Source organism: Megalobrama amblycephala, linkage group LG1 (genome assembly GCF_018812025.1).
Source record: "Megalobrama amblycephala isolate DHTTF-2021 linkage group LG1, ASM1881202v1, whole genome shotgun sequence".
In the NCBI taxonomy this organism is placed as follows: Eukaryota; Metazoa; Chordata; class Actinopteri; order Cypriniformes; family Xenocyprididae; genus Megalobrama; species Megalobrama amblycephala.
The window spans coordinates 29,353,192-29,372,535 of NC_063044.1; the positions used below are offsets into that span (position 1 = coordinate 29,353,192).

Below are 19,344 nucleotides of genomic sequence, written 5' to 3' on the forward strand. Positions count from 1 at the left end.
CTCATCGCTGAGGTCACATGCTTTTGTACGTTCTGTTTTTACAGGTTTTTGAATTGTAAATGAAGCTCATCCTATAATATTATAAGTAGTTGACAAAAAACATGGACATGAACCTTTTTTTCTCCTTTTTTTAATCATCAAGATTTTAGGTTGAAATGTGTATATATACAGTGGGGTCTAAAATTCAAGAGACCACAGTGACTTACTGAGATTCAAAGTCGCAAATTAAAGTTGAAACAAAATTGAAACAGAAATATTATGTAAAAGGAATGCAAAAGTAATATGCGCTGCACGATTAATCTAAATTAAACCGCACACAATTTGGCAAAGGTGGGTTTTTGTTTTTTTATGCGCAGCTTCTCAGTGAAGCACAGCTCTGTGAACAGTAGTTAAATGCTGCTCGATCTCAAAGCCAGAGGGCGCTCTCACGCAGAAACTCCAAAAATGCTCCGCAGTAAAACGATTTAACGCACATCATTCCAGGAAATCCCTATGGGCTTCGAACTATCTCTGTAGCTGGATAAACGGAAGATTGAAATGCTTTGATTAAACATATCTAATAAACACAAGACTATGACAATATATGGTTTATCTGCGTTCTTCAAGCCTTCTCTGGTATTTTCATGATGATAAAGTATATTTATAATGCAATGCTAATCGACATAGCCTTTATCACTGTATCCACCTTATTCCTACGCCCCATGACGCTTTTCGCAAATTATGGGCGTAACTTCCGTTAAGCTGTAAACAGTCAGTAAAAGGCTCGCTCTGTTTTTTTTTTTTTTTTTTTTTTTTACAATGAGATGACCAATTCTACTCACCCTTCAACCAACGAACATTAAAAGGACATTTAAAAGTGTAAAAATATCAACAAGGTACTTTCAACAGACCATGAAAAAGCGCAATTCTTTCCACAGCAATAACGGACGGGTTAAATATAACTATAGTGATATATATCTGAATTATGTAATATACGTTGCTTTAATAAAAATTTTCATAAATTTCAGCATTGCGTGATACTATTGTGATTACTAAGTGATTTCCATCATTTTTACAGATAATAAATTGTATTTACCTGTGAAAACAAATCTGGAAAGAGACGTGAGGTTTTGAGGAGAAAAATAAGAGATTCTCGTAAATTATATCAGGAGAACAGACCACAAATGTTGTCCTTTTTCATACTATTACAGCAGCATGCAAAGGGACAAAAGAAAATAATCACGAGGATAGAAAGCAGCGACTGAAAAGAGCTCTTGCCATAGATATTCTTGTTATAACATGTTACGTTAAAATACCAAGTTAAATTATTCTCATGATGTCTGAAAATAAAACATTAAAGAAAAATTGACAGCTCATTCAGTCAAACTAACGGATAAGCTTTATTTGTAGGGCAACCTTGTGATTTGAAACGATTCATTCCAGTCTTTTTAAATGTAAGTTCCCCAAACTGGAAGTGCAACCCATAATTCGAAACGCAGTTAGGCCAGTCAGAAATGAGGTGGATAGAATAGTATGAAATAATATTTTTTTTTTATGCCTTATTCTGTGTAAGAAGCCACATCATCTCACAGAAGGATGTTTTCAAACACACAGCTGATGTTATGAAGTGAGTTTGGAGTAAAAACATGTAATTAAATGTTGTCTTTTGTTGGACAAAAGATGCATAAATGCTTCTCATGCTTGGAAAGATGTTGCTTTTTTCAAATGCGCGTTATAAGCGACTCAAACTCGCAGCGTTTTCAGATGGAGCAGCATTTACTACTGATCACAGAGCCGTGCTTCACTGACAAGCTGCGCATAATAATTGCGATTTATTGTGTAGCCTATAATAAAGTAATACTGCACTATTTCTGGGTCTCTAATCAAAGCGCATTTGTGATCATGTCAACTCCTCAGATGTTCTTGCTTCTTTTGAAGCACAAGATGCTCTTTGGATCATTCTTAAGTTATTGCAGCTAACTCCAGGTTTTACCCAAACTTCAGAAGAATACAAAGGCATTCTGAAATTCAGGTTAATTTTCTAAATCTACTTTTCAATTGTAGCTAATATAATATAATATAACTATTTTAACTAGTGGTCTCAGATCCCAATGTACGTACAAAGGGGGAAAATGTGTTGGCAGTTCACTTACATAGTGCTGTTGTGTAAAAGATATATTTTTTAAAGGAACAAATATTTCATGTCATCTCTCAGTATAATGTCAAAAAACTGCATGATTAATTATTAACAGAAAAGTTCAGAACTGTTGATCATATCAGACTGCAGGTTACCCAAATGCACTTCCTTTTTATGTCCTTTACTTATGTTTGTGGTACATAATGGAACCGAAGTGTACCATTCAGCTAAAAATCTTGAATTCTGAATAAATGTTGCAGAAGGTTTAATGGTTGGCACTTCTATAGCTGTTAACTCCCTTGCTAATAGCTCATAATAGTGAAGTCATGTGATGTTTGCGGAGTACCTACCAGAAGAACCGGCCAGGTCAACTTTACTCTCAGTGCATTTGTGCTATTAAAATCCCAGAAACAAATAAATGATTATTTGGCAGAACTAAGAATGCCATGTCCTCAAATAAACCTAGCACTGCATGAATTAAATATGAGCTTTATTTTTTAGTGTCTGAACTTGTTTTTATGTGGTTAATGGTTTATAAAACCATGTCTATTAGGCTTTAAAAGGACAAAATGTCCAGAACTTCTCCAGCGCACTGGTGAGTTACGATGTGTCTTGTCTTGGACTGCTTTTCCAGTATCTTTCCAGTTTCCACGAAATAATAATTTCTGGTCTCTTGTAGTACTTTTCTAATTTTTACTTTTCTTGTAGTTGTTTTCTAATTACTAGAAAAACCACATAAGTGTGGTCACAAGAAGAGTTTTAAATTCCAGCTGGCCAATGTTCAGACATATAAACTTGCCTAAGTGTATTTAGTGGTCGTTTTAACACATTGTTTTACATGAGGCATGGTTTGGAGATGTCAGGTGAGGTTTTAAGATTGGCATGATATTGGTAACTAATCCATGTCACTTTAAGTAGCAAATCATTCAAATTGCTCAAACAGTTTGGCACCAATAAATGCCTTTCCAAGTACTGGAAAACTCTGCCATCAAGCTATCGTGTAAAACTTGGAGATGGTTTCCATGCAGATGCATGTAGTTCCACAACAAGCCCATCTGGTTCTGAAAAATGGACTCAAATCCGTGTTTTATAAGCAGCCTGTATAATCTACACAACTCCAGTTTCACAGTCTGGTCAGTCAAAGACCTAATTAAGGCTTTTTAATTATCATTCATTTTTGAAAGACCTTAATTTAAACCCTCTTGTAAAATTTTATGAGTTGTTGGAAATCTCAGACTCGTTTTACGAGGCAGAGCCTGCAGGACTGAGGGTAAAGGAGCCAGTGGAGTGTGAGACTTTTTACAACTTAAATAAACTGAAATATAGTTGAACTCAGCCTAACATTTACTATAACAAACCAAACGTTTGTGCACCGTGACAGAAGCGTTCAACCTGGCTTCAGTATAATTGGCAAAAATGACTATTTTTAACATTCTTATAGCAGCCAAACATATAAAACTAGCCTCCCGAACATCATCATTTGGTAGTGGGCCCTATTTCATTCGACATTTCTTGTGTGGCGCTCTGTCACTCAATCTGTTTTTCTCTCCTCTGTTCTAGGAGTGAGAAAGATAGAGTGTGAAGGGGGGAGAGAGAGAGAGACAGCGATAGAGAGAGATTGATGAGGCAGTAAGAGCAGCAGTAATTACTCTGTGTCCATTCCCCACGCCGGATTGGCAGACGGCTAATATCACACAGACCCCTGGCCCTGACAGGCACCCCCCCTTCCCCCCATCACAAGGTCCAGAATGGGGGGGGTGGGTGCTGAGCGTCACCCCAAACGCTCTGCTTCGTCTTAATGCTGTGTGGGCTGAGCATCTTTCTTATTACGTTACTCCTTGAGGAATCAAGCCTTTTCTCAGGACTGGACGAGCAAAATTGGATGGTGCACTTTTGAATGCAAGGAAACGTTTTAAATTCGTCCAGGCCCTTTTGAGTTGATCAGCCAAGTACTTCCTGTGCTCTAATAGTTTAATTTATTGGAAAATGCAATTTGAAGATGACATGAAATCTTAATTGACCCTATTTACTAAATGATTTTGCCTGGTCCTATTGTGCACAATTCATCAGTGCGTGATGTTCTCATTTCATCAAAATGTAGTAATTTTATGCTTTGCATGTGTCTGCAGCAACTTTTCTACTGACGTAACCAGGGATGTAAATATGGGGGGAAATCATATTAAGCATTAGCTTTAAAGACCAGTGGTCCTCAACCTTTTTGACTCCATTGCCTCCCATTTTTCCAGTATTTTGTAATTAACTGGATAAGGATTAAGGATAAACTTTTATAAGATTTTTTTTTACTCATTTTTACCTGATAAAAAATGTTATATTTTCAAGTAATTAAAAAAAATGCCCATGGAGTTATAAGATTTTAATTTACATGATTTTCCAGGTCATATATATATATATATATATAATATATATATATATATATATAATTAACATTTTTTTAAGCATATAAAAATCTATCTCAGCAATAACAACAATTAACAACAGCCCAAACTGTTAAATTAAGTTGCTATTTATTTTTTTAGATATAATAATCAACACTCAAAAAAAAAAAAAAAATAAATAAATAAAAAATACAACAAACATGTAAATTGTACAAAAGGCAGGTTTTGCATTAACTTCTAAATCAAATTATAAACATTATTTTTCCATTAATTTTGTACTCCAATTTTTTTTTTTGAAATATGTCTTAACTTGTTTTCATGACATTTAAGACATTACTAACAGGTAAAGTAAATATGAATATGTAAGCTAACATAGTACATATATTTAGTGAAACGCTTCCTCTAGACTTAATTTCTCTAGTGAACTAATATGCTGTGGACACTAAATGACTTTCCTGAGGTAAATGTAATGCTATTGATGATATTCTCAAGATGTTTTATTGATGTTTTTCAATAAACACTAGTTGAGAGATAACATGTAAACATATCTATGCAGAGATCATCTGTTCTTCTGTCCTTTTTCTGGTTGTGGCAGTTAGCAAACAGCGTTACATTACCACGCGCGCCCCCTTCTGGAATGGAGTGTGAATCGCCTGTTACTGACAGTATTGCACCGAACCGTGACATCTGCACTGTGACGGTTCAGGAAGAATACATGTACCGTTACACCCCTAACATACATAAAAACAAAACAAAAAAAAACAACAATTATGACCACATCCCACAATACTATTTAAAAATGTTGCATTTCTATTTTTAGGCGCTATGTGGACAAATTTTGTCAGTCACTAACTGAACTTTTAGGATCAGAATTCAGTTAGAATGTAGTTTTCGCTCTCTTAAACACCATTACTTTTGTCAGGATTAAGCACTCAAAAGAGGATTGACAGCCGTGTTTAGCTGCCGTGTGTCAAAACTCATGGAGATGTCCCTCAGTCTGCTGGTCTAGGGAGCAGTGTTTGAAAGAAGCCCATGTCTCTTTAATTAAAGATATGTAAATGTGGCCTCAGCTGGATTACATTAGCTGGCGTGGCTTTGGTGGGGTGGGAGAGAGTCAGAGCCCAACACCTAATCCAGACTAATTAAGGATTAATTACAATTGATGGGAGGCTTCCATCCCTGTGTGGAGGTCCTCACTGCAGTCTGTGACTAATCTAGAGCACTGAAGAAGGGATTTGAGCAGGGGTGATCTGTCAGAGTTTGCTTCGAGCTCCTCTCACTTTAAGCTTCTCTCGAGGGAGGGAGTTTCGAGTTTCTATGCATACCATTTGGATTGAGGCATTGGCCTTTTGTTAAGCTACAATAATCTGTTTGTCTCACGCAAAGGTGTTAATGCAAACTCACTTTATAATTTAAGTTAAGATGGACACACGGCTAGTTAGTAGTGGTTGCTAAAGCTCAATTGTAGGGTTAGGGATTTGAACAAACCTCTTACCCCAAGTATTAACCTTCAATGAGTAACACGTCCTAAACCAACTGCACTACAGACTTGAACGATACCTTTGATATTGGTGCAATATTACTTTTTGTAAGCAGAGTAACGTATTACGATAAAAAATCCCTGGACTTTTTTTATTATTATTATTCAGAAAGAACTCTCTTATGCTTACCAAGGCTACAGTTATTTGATCAAAATACAGTACAACAGTAGTATTGTGAAATATTATTACAATTGAATATAATTATTTTCTATTGTAATATATTTTAAAATGTAATTTATTCCTGTGATGCAAAGTTTAATTTTTAGCATAATTACTCCAGTCTTGAGTGTCACATGATGCTGCAGAAATCATTCTCATGCTGATTTGATGATCAAGAAACATTATTTATCAAACTGTTGTGCTGCTTAATATTCTTGCAGAAACCATGATACATTTTTTTTTAGGATCGATCAATTGAAAGTTCAAAAGCAGCATTTATTTTGAAATAGCAATCTTTAGTAACATTTTCAATGTGTTTACTGTGACATTTGGTCAATTTAATGTGTCCTTGCTGAAGAGAAGTATAAATGTCTTTCAAAAACAAATCTTACTGACCCTGATATTTTTAAACACTAGTGTTAGGGGTGGGTTATATGACCAAACTCTTATTTCATAAAATGAGAAATTTATAGTTATTTTGTGTTGTTTTATCACTTTTCTGTTATTAAAAATGAGGAAAAAAGAAGCAAATTACAAACAATAGGACAAATACAATGTAACAAATATGAATTAAATTATGTTTTCCAGGTACAATAGGTTTATTTAACGTGTTACAATTAGTACAGAAATTTAATGTAATCAAATGTTAAAAATAAAATTGTGCATAGTCTTCACTGTATGAATTAAATATAAATGTAGTCTTATTAAAGCTAATAAAGTTATTCAGTCAAGAGCAGTAAGTTACTTTCTTTTGTTTGATTCACATTAATGACACAGAGCAGCAGGTGGGTTTATTAGGCTGCTGTCACTTTAAGACCAAATGCATAAATTCATTATACTGATACACATCTGTTTTAGACCCAGCTGTTTTCTTTCACTTGATGTATTTTCATTCATGCATTTCATCACTCTGAAGTGTAAATAGTGCTATATATTTACATACCGCGATATACACAATATAGCAGAATCTCTAGCGATAGACATTTTATACCATGGTAAACTATATATATAGTCATACTGCCCACCCCTAACTAATGTACATTGAAAAAAGACCATATTTAAGGACCAGACTATCATTGAGGTTCTTTTGACTTGGGCCAGTAAACAACCACCTAAAATACCCTAGCAACTGCATAACAACATGTTTAAAACCACTCAGAACACCTTATAAACTGCATAGCAACGCCAAGGGCTGGATAAATATAGGACAGAATACATGTTAATTTTACCCAGCAAATTGTGTTGTTTATTTAACCCAGCATAATGGGTTGATTTAACCTATCATAAGGAGTTGATTCATTTTTACTATAATACTAGCTTACTTCATACATGAATTAATGTGATTAACTTAAATCCTCTACACTCCACACAACCACTGGTTGATAATATAATAATTCCTTTATTTTCAATCATATTTTACAGTATAGAATATTTTATATTGTTTTTAATACTTATTGCCAACATTTAAGCTTGTTTAACAAATGTTAGAAGTAAAACTTCAACATTTAGAAGTAATTCAGGTGTAATCGACCAGTCTCTGTTGTCTCGTTTCCACCGTAATGGCGCTGGATCTTGTGCCGTAGCTTGGATCGTGTTCAGCGGGGGGACCCTGTGTTTCACTTGTAGCCAAAATATGCTGTGACTGACTCCATAACCTGTTCATAAACAATCAGTGTACAGTTCTGAGAACATATTTCAACATCCTAAGTATTTATATTCTGTATCTTTTTGAATAAAATCATAAAATTTTATGCAAGGCATCAGGCGTTTCCATCGCACGAAAAGACCGACGTGACACTCGTGTAGGTGATTCACATCAGCGCAATAATGAATTTATAGATAAAATAAAATGTGCACGAACCTGTATTTTACTGAAGACATGCACCAATTTGACGGAGCTGCACTGCTCTCTCCTGAAGAGGTTGCAATAGGCCTGTGATAAATAACTCAACTCCTGGGTTATGTCTGACCAAGGATCTGGGTAACACAAAAACTACCAAGACACTGGGTTTTTATGTCTAACCCAGGAGCTGGTTAATACAAAAACTAGCCAAACACTGAAAAAATGATGGCCCAAAAGGCTCAACCTAGGATTTGGGAAGATTTTTTAGAGTGCACCTATTCCCGTCCTCTCTTCACTGTCCTATTAATAATAAAAAGGGTGAAAAATGACATTAAAAATGTAGTTTTATGGTTGCATGAAGAGCATTTGGTGATGCAGTTGAATGCTTCAGACTCCAGCGCTGCAGCTGTGGCAGTCTCGTATTCTTACTTGAACATGCTGTGCCATTCACCTGTACACATGGTACAAAGCAGTGCACCGTCTGTCTGTCTTTCTGTCTGTCTGTCAGCTAAGGTTAGTTTACACTCCCCCTCAGTGCAGCCAGCCGCCACTCTCCCCGGCCCTGTTTGCCTCTGTCATATTTCTCGTTCGCTCGTTATAAATGGGAGCTGCTCCTCTGATCTATTGCTTAATTGCCACCTAATTTGCATAACAGTGCAAATTAACGACCTCTCAAATGAGCGTTCATTTTTCACAAGGTCTTTAGGAGCTCCTTAAGAGGCGGTGCTAATTAGCACAGGAGGCAGCTGCGCTGATGAGCCGGGGAGCGGGCGAGAGGGGGGCGTGTCGGTAGGACGAATCGCCACAGCAACAGCCTTCTTCCTCCTCCTCTTCCTCCCAGAGTGAAGTCATCCGCAGAGGCTTCTTTTGTCCCCAGTGCTGTGTTTCACCTGACCGTGTCAAGCTGGCGGAGGTGGGATGGTGTGTGTTCTCACCTGCGTGATCTTGTTTGACCGGTCCCTGCGTGCCTAGCGAAGCTTGTTGTTCCGCCGCTCGGGTCTATGAAATGCTAGGTGAGTTAATTAAGAGCTGATAAATGACAAGTTAGAGCAGACGGCATGTTTGCCTAAGGTAGGAGCGCTGTTCACACCCTAATCACATCCTCCTCTGTTGACGCTGACCAATGGCCGCTCCTCGCAGGGCGTGAACGGACCCGTGTGCGCGCATGTCAGAGGACGAGCCACCAGGTGCGTGCCACTGGGCGCCGCTAAATAGGCCCCACAGACGCTGCTTAACCTGAGCTGCTTACAACAGGAACTTACTGGTGGATTTATACCACCTTGGCGCTCGCTCAAGATGCCCTCCTCTCATAGTTTTTCCAGAGAAACCTGACACAAATCCTGCCATAACTGTCTTTCGACACATTCTCTGCAGTGCTGCACATTCGTTTTCTTTTGGTTTCTGGGATTGAACGTCTCTCTGGTCATGTGGTGTGATTCCCTTCCTCATTTTGTTTGAGTCAGGTTAAGTTACTTAAGTGTTTTTGTCCATTTTATCTGAACCGTTAACCCTTATAGCTTACCAGCACTGTACACTGGCTGTCCATAAGCCTGTTTTTTTAGGTTGTTTTCAGCGCTGGTGCTGTCTGTGTCTAAAGTTAGTGCTTATTTTGGGCTCTTTTTCTAGCTTTTACCCACAACACAGCTGCAGGTCTTCATAAAGAACTTGAGTTGTGTCTGGATCTGCAGTTGAAATGTGACATACATTTTTATTTGCTCTGCGTTTTCTTGGATTGTTATTCCTGTTATACAGCACTCCAAGTTAAATATGCAAGTGTTGTAATTTCAGGAAGCATTTCTATAGAAGTTTCAAAAATATGTTTTTGTCTAGCTCAGGCATTTAATAAATGAGCTCTTAACCAAATCAAGATGTGAGGGTCTTACAGTGAGCTTATGTGGCTTATATAAATCTTTATTTATTTATTTTTTAATGTTGATTTCTGTCACTTTATCACCAACTAATACCTCAATCAGTTAGAGGAATATTACAAAAGTTAACAAAATGAAAACTGATATTGAGGACGTGAAAAAACATCACTACTGTCAGTAAGATTTTTTAAAATGTTTTTGAAAGAAGTCTCTTTCTTTTTCCAGAAAGCAGGTTATGTGACATACCTGGAAATTTTTAAAAGCACATAAGTGGATAACCTCAACTTTTGGTTCTAAAAACTGAGGTAACTCTCAGGGTTTGTAAAGGGGCTTTCGCACCGAATAGTTCTAGGAACTCCGTTAAAGGAACTAGCCACTAGGATAGTTCCTTGGGAACCAATTTCTCCACCAGGCCATGTTCCTGGTTGCATTCACATCGGGAATAGGAACTCTGAAGCGGCCGACAACAGTGTATTTAAGTGCTGCATTTACAAACGCTAAAAACTGGTGAATGGAGAGTGCCGTGATCGGAGCTGTGTTTGTTGTGTGTCGTTGGTTTCGTGATAACGGAGATGGAATGTAAACGCATAATTTACATGACTGAAAGGGCAAAAAGTGGGGCTAAGAGACAATCTCTTATGACAACCTTCAGTATTGCATATCATCGAGGCTGAGAAAAGAACACAACCCCGCAGACAACAGGTAAATGCTGTTATCGCTGTTTTCCATGTTCGTGAAGTAAATATATTTACACTGCTTTTTAAAAGGGGGTCTGTGTTTGACCAATCAACGTACACTTACGTCACTGATAGTTCCTATTGTGCTGGTTTAGACCCTACTCTGAAGTAGGAGCTAATTTAGTTCCCCCAAAAGGAGTTCCTAGAACTAAAATCATTCCTAGTTCCTGCGGTGCGAACACGGCAAAATCCGGGTACTTCAGCCAATAGTTCTAGGAACTCTGAAAAGGTGCGAAAGCCCCTTAAGTAGCAACGCACTCTCTGAACATAACCTGAATATTCAGATGCATGTTATATAATTAATGTAGTTATATTAACGTAACTACTTTTTTATATAAAAGCACTGTTATAAAGTGGTAATTTTTAAATGTTTATTCAATACTAATTTATTATATTGTCATCTCGCACATGGATCTGCTTTTTTTCCTTTGTATAACAGGATGTTTTCTATGCTATAATTTCTATAATAAAATACATATGTGATATTTTAAATCAGTGGTTCCCAAACTTTTTAGCTTGGAGTACCCCCTGAAGGGATTAATATCCTTCCGCGTACCCCCTCTCTTCCACTTCAACTGCAGTCACACCTTTGCCATTAAGGGACAATATTTGCCCCCTAAATTGACACTTTATGAATAACTTTATAAAATAAATAATGTTTTAAATAAAAAATGTTCATCAGAGAAATATGCAATGATGGTAAAACTAAGTAAAACTTTTAAATATTAAACTAAAACCGCCAGTAGGTGGCAGCAGGTCACTGTTTTTATGAGTGAGTCATCGAGTCATTCATTCAGTAACGAATGGCTGTGAATGAATCATTGAATCATTGACTCCCACGATTCGTTCAAAGCCGCAGAATTGTTCGTGAAACACAGACGTGTGTTGTAGTTCTGCTGTGGTTTTCGTTAGAACTATTATTTCATTGCAAAATAGAGTAAATACTGACAGTACTGTGTTTAAAATATAGGCTACATTTTATTTTTTGACCTGTTGTACAATAATGTCACATTTGCAGTCATGTGGATATTTGGGAACAATTGCATTCTTGCTCGTTATCAACATTAAATACAAGAACTCACACAAGGTATGTTTTTGTATCGGAGAAAGTTTGAGTCTTAAATCGAAATTAATCCATTATCTGTGTCTATATTTGTTCTTCATGCGAGTAAGTGCTAAATCCCCACTTTTACAAAGTTGCATTGTCGAGAACGGCAGTAATTTAGCGCGATTTATGGCAGCAGACTGCACACAATCAATCATATGCATGCTGCTTGTGGATACAGTAATTTTTGACTGCAAATGATGAGGTAATCTGATTAAATCTACTGGCTTTACAACATTTTGGCAATTAGAAATACATGCTTGATTTTAATATTATTTTAGGGTAGAATTAAATGAAGTACTCAGCATTTTGTTCGCGTACCCCCTATTGTCACCTCACGTACCCCAGTTTGGGAACCACTGTTTTAAATAAATAAATAATTATTTCAAATATCTTAAATCTTAAATAATTAGCATCAAGCAAACAATATAATTCTTATTCTCCGTGAATAAAGATTACTTACTAAATGAAAAGATTGAAAGAATGATTGCACAACCACTAAATATGACAATGTGCACTAAGTAGGTTATGTAAATCGCTATTAAACAAGAAGGAAGTGTCTGTTTCCATGGTGAATCATCAATTCATTGCTCTGTTAAGAATGTCTTGGGTGTTAACCGGTAATGTACTCTGGGTTGGCTGAGCTTACTCCCGGATGTGTTTTTGGAACCAGCATACCTTGAGTAAGCAAGGCTTGGCTTAATTAACCGAGAGTTCAGAGTATATGTGACGGTAAGTTAACCCTGCTTTCTGGAATACCCCCCAGCCTTAACAAGGCTGCATTTATTTGATCAAAAATACAGTAATATTTTGAAATATTATTACAACTGAAAATATTTTTTTTCTATGTTAATGTTTTCAAATGTAATTTATTCTTTTGATCAAAGCTGAATTGTCAGCATCATTGCTCCAGTCTTCAGTCATCATTCTGATATGATATTTGATTAATTTTGAAAAAAGTTGTGCTTCTAATATTTTTTGTGGAAATGCCTTTTGATGAATGAAAATTTAAAAACAACGATTTGAAATAGAAATCTTTCGTAATATTATAAACTGTCGCTTTTGACCAATTTAATGCATCCTTAGGGGCCGTTCACATATTGCGACTTTTGCGCGCTCAAATTCGTTATTTCAAATGTAGGCACGCGGCAGGCACGCTCATAATGGAAGCGACGCGGTGCGTTTTCAAGGTGCATCGAGATGAAAACATCTCAACTTTTCAGAATGCTGCAAGCGCACCGCAGGTCATGTGACAGGAAACCCACCGATTAGCTTCGGCCTTTCCGTAACAAAACATCGAAAGCTCAGCCAAACAGCTGATCCAATAAAACCATATTACAATATTTTTATAACTTAGAGAAAGAATAAAATGAAGAAACACCAGGAATATATAGTATTTGCACAGTACATTAAGACGTGTGATATGGGGACCTGAAAAAATGCGCTGCAAAGTAGGAATGACCCTCGTATTTCACTTCGACTGTAATGGCACTGCAGTCGTTTGTGTTTTGAAGATAAATTCCCCTTATTTACATCCCACTTAGCTCTCAGGTTAGCATGTTTGTTTGCGTCCATGTGGGCGTGCTTCTCGGCGTGCACAGATCCCTCCCCCGTCATGTTCGCCTTCCTCCTTTTGATTTATTGGCTCTTGCGGTCAGAGCGTTGTCATTTCCTAAGTGTCGCCCCACACTCGTTTGCAGCCCACCGTGATCATCTTCAACTCTTCCAAATCCTTCCTTTCCCGTTCTCTCTTTCTTTCTCGGCCTCCCTGCCCCCTCTATTTTTCCATCTTTCCTCTCCTCCTCGCTATTTTATCTCCTCCTGTGACTCCCTTTCGCGTTTTCCCCCCACAATTCTCCTCTTTTCTCTCCTTACCTTCTCTTCCCCCCTTCTGCTCCCTCGCGCTCTCCCAGTGAAAGGCTGAGAATACCCAAGGGAGCTGATGCAATTAAAATGCTAATCCTGTCTGTCTACAGAGAGCGGTAGAGGGGGGGCTGACAGCATGAGGGATTGCGGCTCACATGGAGAACTCGACTGAAATGGAGAACAGAGGATGGGGGGAGGTGGCTGGGGGCACGGAGAGAAAAGGAGGCGGGGTATGACGGGAGAGAGGCCCAAGCCAAAGGAGGAGGGAGGGTGAACGAGAGAGAATGCGTTAAGAGGTACAGAGAAAAAGACAGACGAGGCCCGAGCAAAGGCAGCCAACACAGCCGTGATGGACTGTTTCTCCAGTAATGCAGCGAAAATGGCAGCATTAATGTACTGCTTCCAGCAGCGAACACAATATACCTTTGTCTGCGCTTAACACGTCACCTGTGCCGTACCTGGCCGTGTTCTGCGCCTGATTATGTATGCAGTCGAACCCAGCTGGGCGCTCTGAATATTTCATACGACTCGCCAGCTCTGTCTGCTAACGCCTGGACGTCTGCTGGCTTTTTCCACTCGGCCCCTTTCGCGTTCCTTCCTGCACGTTTTCACCGATCCTTCACAAATGAGGGAATTCCTCCCCGCGTATGGGAGGGGCGTGCATTGGCGTCGATCATTCATAAATTTAATGGAAGGATATTAGTGCAACTTGGACAGATGCAGCGCATTAAAATGTACATTATCTCATTAGCATGGCGGTGTGTTTGTATTAATGAAGTGTGCTAATTGAAAGATTTAACAGGCTGGCTTTATTAATCTTCTTAAAGCCGTACAAACATTGAGATGCGGTGGCTTTTCTGGTTAATATGGTCTGGATTCGGAATGTAGCTGAAAGCGTTTACCGCCAACAAGCTATTATAAAAGGTATCCAGCTGTAGCGAAATCGCCACTTTATTCATGGATACATTATTATGGGTTTCAAAATCAAGGTTGGTAATAAATTGAAATATAAAAGGGGTGTTAGAAATTTAAAGGGGTCCATATCATCTAGTGCCGAATGTTGTGGGTTATTTGTGTAATTATCAGTAATCACAGCTTAATTGAGATAATTAGGCTGAAGAAAAGGCTGTGTGCTTGAGGGATTCGGCTAGAGGCAGAGCTCGTAATGGATATTGTGGGTGATATTCTTTGGGGAGGTGGTAAATTTCACTCTATTGATTGTGGGGCTGTGGTCGTAAAAACAACGACCCTCCCCTCACCCACCCATACACACACACACACACACAATCCAGGACAACAGAGGTGCACTTTGAGTTTAGGCCAGACACACACTACACAAGTGCAATTTTGTTACTGTGGCACTAACAAACCTCAGCACTTCAGGACAGTGATGTCATATTAAAGGTACAATTAAACCTGATGTGATATTCAGTGATCTGGCTATAAACATTGTAACTAGTTCAACAGTGTAACTAGCTTTCTCAGCAGATGTTTTCAAACTGTTGCTCCAACTTGAAAATGGTTGACGTGAAAGGAAAAACTGAGAGGCAGAGCACTATAGCGCCTTTTGTGGCAATGCTGAGAATGTTTTACAATAATTTAAATTATTGAAATAATTTAATACTAGAATGCATTATACAGTTCAGTTTCTGAATTTTATATATATATATATATATATATATATATATATATATATATATATATATATATATATATATATAAATTATATATAATATAAAATTATATATATATATATATATATATATATATATATATATATATATATATATATATATATATATATAATTTTATATTATATATAATTTTATATATATATATATATATATATATATATATATATATATATATATATATATATATATATATATATATATAATGCTGCCAATATAATATATATATATATATATATATATATATATATATATATATATATATATATATATATATAACTGATTTGTCAGCAGAATTGTGTGCTTGTACATAGATATATAGATATAGATAGATATAGAATATAAAAGAGAAATTTGTTTTTCAGATTTTATTTTATATATACTGTTTGACTTAATTTTTTTTTTCACTTTTTATAATAATTTTAATATTTATTTAAATAATTTACCACCAGAATTAACCACTCAGAGTTTAATAGAAATTTAAAAAACAGATTTGTCAGCAGATTTGTTTTTCCTCTTTTCTTTCATTTATAATCATTTAAATAATTATTGAAATAATTTACCACTAGAATGAATGGCTCTGTTTTATAGAAATTTAAAAACAATTGTCAACAGATTTTTTTTTTTCTCTTTTGGTTTATTATAATAATTTAAGTAATTATTGAAATAATTAACCTCCAGAATTAATGACTACCATTTAATAGAAATCAAAAAAAAAAACTGATTTGTTTTTCTTTCTTCTATTTTATTATAATAAATAAAATTATTCAAATAATTTATCACCAGAATGAATGAGTTTAATAGAAAAAAAACTGATTTGTCAGCAGATTTGTTTTTCTTTCTTTTATTTTATTATAATAATTTAAATAATTATTGAAATAATTTACCACCAGAATGAATGACTGTTTAATAGATTTTTTTTTAAATTGTCAGATTTGTTTTTCACTCTTTTTATTATTATTATTTTTATTATTATAGTCATTTAAATGTTTATTAAATTTTACTGCTAGAATAAAAATGCAGAGTTTTTAATAAAAATGAGGGGAAAAAAATCTAATTTCAAATGTAATTTGTCTTTTGTTATTAAGCCTAACTAGGGAGAGTCAAATGAATGCATGAAATCTTGTGAAACAGTGTTATTCTCTATTGTCCCTGTGAAGTAAATAAATAGTGTGCTTTCTTCAAAGTGCGCATGTAAACAACAGTATGCTCACACAGTGTTTGTGTTAGTCACAGAAATAATCCTATCGCCGAATTCACTTCGAGTCAAACTTAATGTACTTGAGAAAAAGTGTTCTTCCTTTTTGTTTGACTTTGGGGAGTTTTGCTGGCTGAAAAAGAGAGAGGTAAAGAGAGGGAAAGAGGGAGGGATGGTGAATCGGGGTCATTAGTTCAGGCGGCTGGGTCTGCTGCATTCCTGAGCTCGGAGAGGGGGAGAAATGAAAGATGGAATGTGACTTGGAGAGAAAGAAAGAGGGAGGACCTGAGTGGAGGGACCCTGAAGGGGCAAGAGAGAACAAGAAAAAAAAGAGCGCTTGCCAAGGGAAAGAAAAAGTTTTCAAAAAGTACGAGGGGAAAAAAAAGAGGGAGAGCTGGAAACAAATTCTGTGCCGTTATTGGGGGAGGGTAAGAGTTGAAGTCATTAAATGTGTTATCAGTTAAAGGGAGGATGGGAAATACAGCTTTGATTTCAGCAGGGATGGTACAGACAGAACATCCACAGACGTAACGCTGATCTTATTTTGATCAGTGATTTTATTTGCACTGTTTGTGTTTTGAAAGTTTCTCACTTTTTCAGTTCACAAACAGAACAAACCCAATGCACTAATGGAGTCTAGGCACTATTGGATCTACTCAAAGATGAATCGCATCCTAAATATCTGCTCCTTTGAGATTTTCCTTTGAGCAATGTTAATAGTTTGGTAAATCATCATTTATTCACTCGTGTTGTTCCAAATGCCTGACTTTTCTTTCTTGCGTGAAGTTCAAAATGAAACATTTAGCAGAATGTCCACGCTTTCCACACCCTACAATACTATGAAAGTGAATGGTGTTTATGGCTGTGTTTTGCTAAAGAGAAATAGAAGATAAGACATTCTGCTAAATATCTCCCCCCCTCCCCACAAAAAAAAAAAACCTTTTCAGTTTTAGAATGACATGGGTGAGTAAATGATGGCAGAATGTACATTTTTAGGTGAACTATCCCTTTAACCTTTCAGAAAGAACAATGAATACATGCTCACTTGTGAAATACTTTATTATTTTTAATATAGTTAAATGAACTTTTTCCATGTTTACTTAAAAACAAGATCTTTAATGTTAATTAAAGTGGCATTTGCAAACCATTAAGGGTTTGTGAAACCATTTTAGAGGAAAGACAAAGACCCTCTGGCTTATGTATTTCTGTATGTTACCTTTTATTACACTTTGCTCTGTCACTGGCCGGCCCTGTGTGTGCATATGTACAAGAGTGCGGACAGGGTGCTGGCATAGGTGTGTGAGCGATGGGCCCATAGCAGGAAGTTGACAGAGGTCTTGTTTTAATTCAGTGCCGGAGAGGTGTGTACTTATGGCTGCTTGTGCTTATAGTGACAGCACATGCTCTCCTATTATTGGACCCGTGCCTCGTGCTCCAGCCTGCTACTGAGGTACCATGCTGCCCTCTGCTGGCTGAGCCACAAATTGCATTCCTAATTTAGAAGTACTATCAGTTTCTGTGGCATAGGGAAAGAAATGCCATTAATTCTACACTGTGAGCAGTTTCTGAAAGCTCAATTTGAACTTCTCCATCTTACTGGCCCTTTTTTTCTGTTTTGTCTCCTGCAGTGCTGAGCATCAGAGGTGTACAGGAGGAGGACCCCCCGGACCCCCAGATCATGCGTCTGGATAACATGCTTCTGGCCGAGGGCGTGTCCGGGCCCGAGAAGGGTGGCGGCTCGGCGGCGGCGGCCGCAGCTGCAGCAGCGGCTGGAGGATCACCCAACGACGGCAGCATCGAGCACTCCGACTACAGAGCCAAACTCGCACAGATCCGCCAGATCTACCACTCCGAACTAGAGAAATATGAACAGGTGAGAATCGGACACCTGCCTGGCCCAATATGAACTGATTTCAGGAAGTATTTGTGCATGTTTTCTAGAAATGTTCTGTTTTATTTCATATACATATTTGCAGTACCCTTCAAAAGTTTGGAGTTGGTAAGATTTTTTTTTTCTTTGAAAGAAATTAGTAGGATGCATTAAGTTTATTTAAAGTGACAGTGAAGACATTTGGAATAGTGCTGTCACATTGATTAATCATGATTAATCGCATCTAAAATAAAAGTTTTTGTTTTTATATATATATATATATATATATATATATATATATATATATATATATATATATATATATATATATATATATATATATATATATATATATATAATTTGTCGATAATACATTTAATCGATAAAACTTAGCGATCGTCGATTAAGCAGGTTCATGCTCGTGTGTGCTGCTCAACCACAAACATGTAAAGCAAACATGAGGAAAAATGAAGCAAGTGCGCCAGAGTTATGTTTGGGAGCATTTTACAGCTAGAGTTAAGGCCCCCATATACTTCAAACAAAATCGAAGAATGAACTGATGTGACATCATTTCGAACAAAATCAGGCCAAAAGTTTGTTTTATGTTCGTTTTGGGAGTTCGAAACGGCTTGCCAAAGCGAACTCTCAGGAAAAGTTTGCTCTAGGTGCTAAGCACCTTCAAACTACCATTGGTCTGTGACGATAGCGTAACAGGAGGTGTGCGCTGAGGCTCCACCTTCTTTTACGTGAAACTGTTCTCTGACTCATTTTGTGTGTTGAATCCGTCAAGGTAAGATCTCCACGGGTGAAAACATGAACACACTGGATAGCCGCTTTATAGTACAAAATGAAGTTGTGCCTCTGATGAAATGAGGCACTGACACTGTTTTTCATGTTTGATACTGTAAAGCTTCTTGCTTTTAAGCAATATATTGAATGAAGTGCTATGTAAAT

General features: G+C 36.9%; 1 protein-coding gene across 4 annotated transcripts in view; it reads left to right on the forward strand.

Annotated features, from left to right (window-relative positions):
• Positions 1–19,344, forward strand: part of pbx4 (pre-B-cell leukemia transcription factor 4) — a 48,982-nt gene that overhangs the window by 12,810 nt on the left and 16,828 nt on the right. For all 4 annotated transcript variants that reach the window (XM_048188486.1, XM_048188477.1, XM_048188461.1 and 1 more), the window contains one exon: positions 18,149–18,393. In XM_048188486.1, the coding sequence (XP_048044443.1) occupies positions 18,149–18,393 (245 nt within the window). The remainder of the gene's footprint in view (positions 1–18,148; positions 18,394–19,344) is intronic.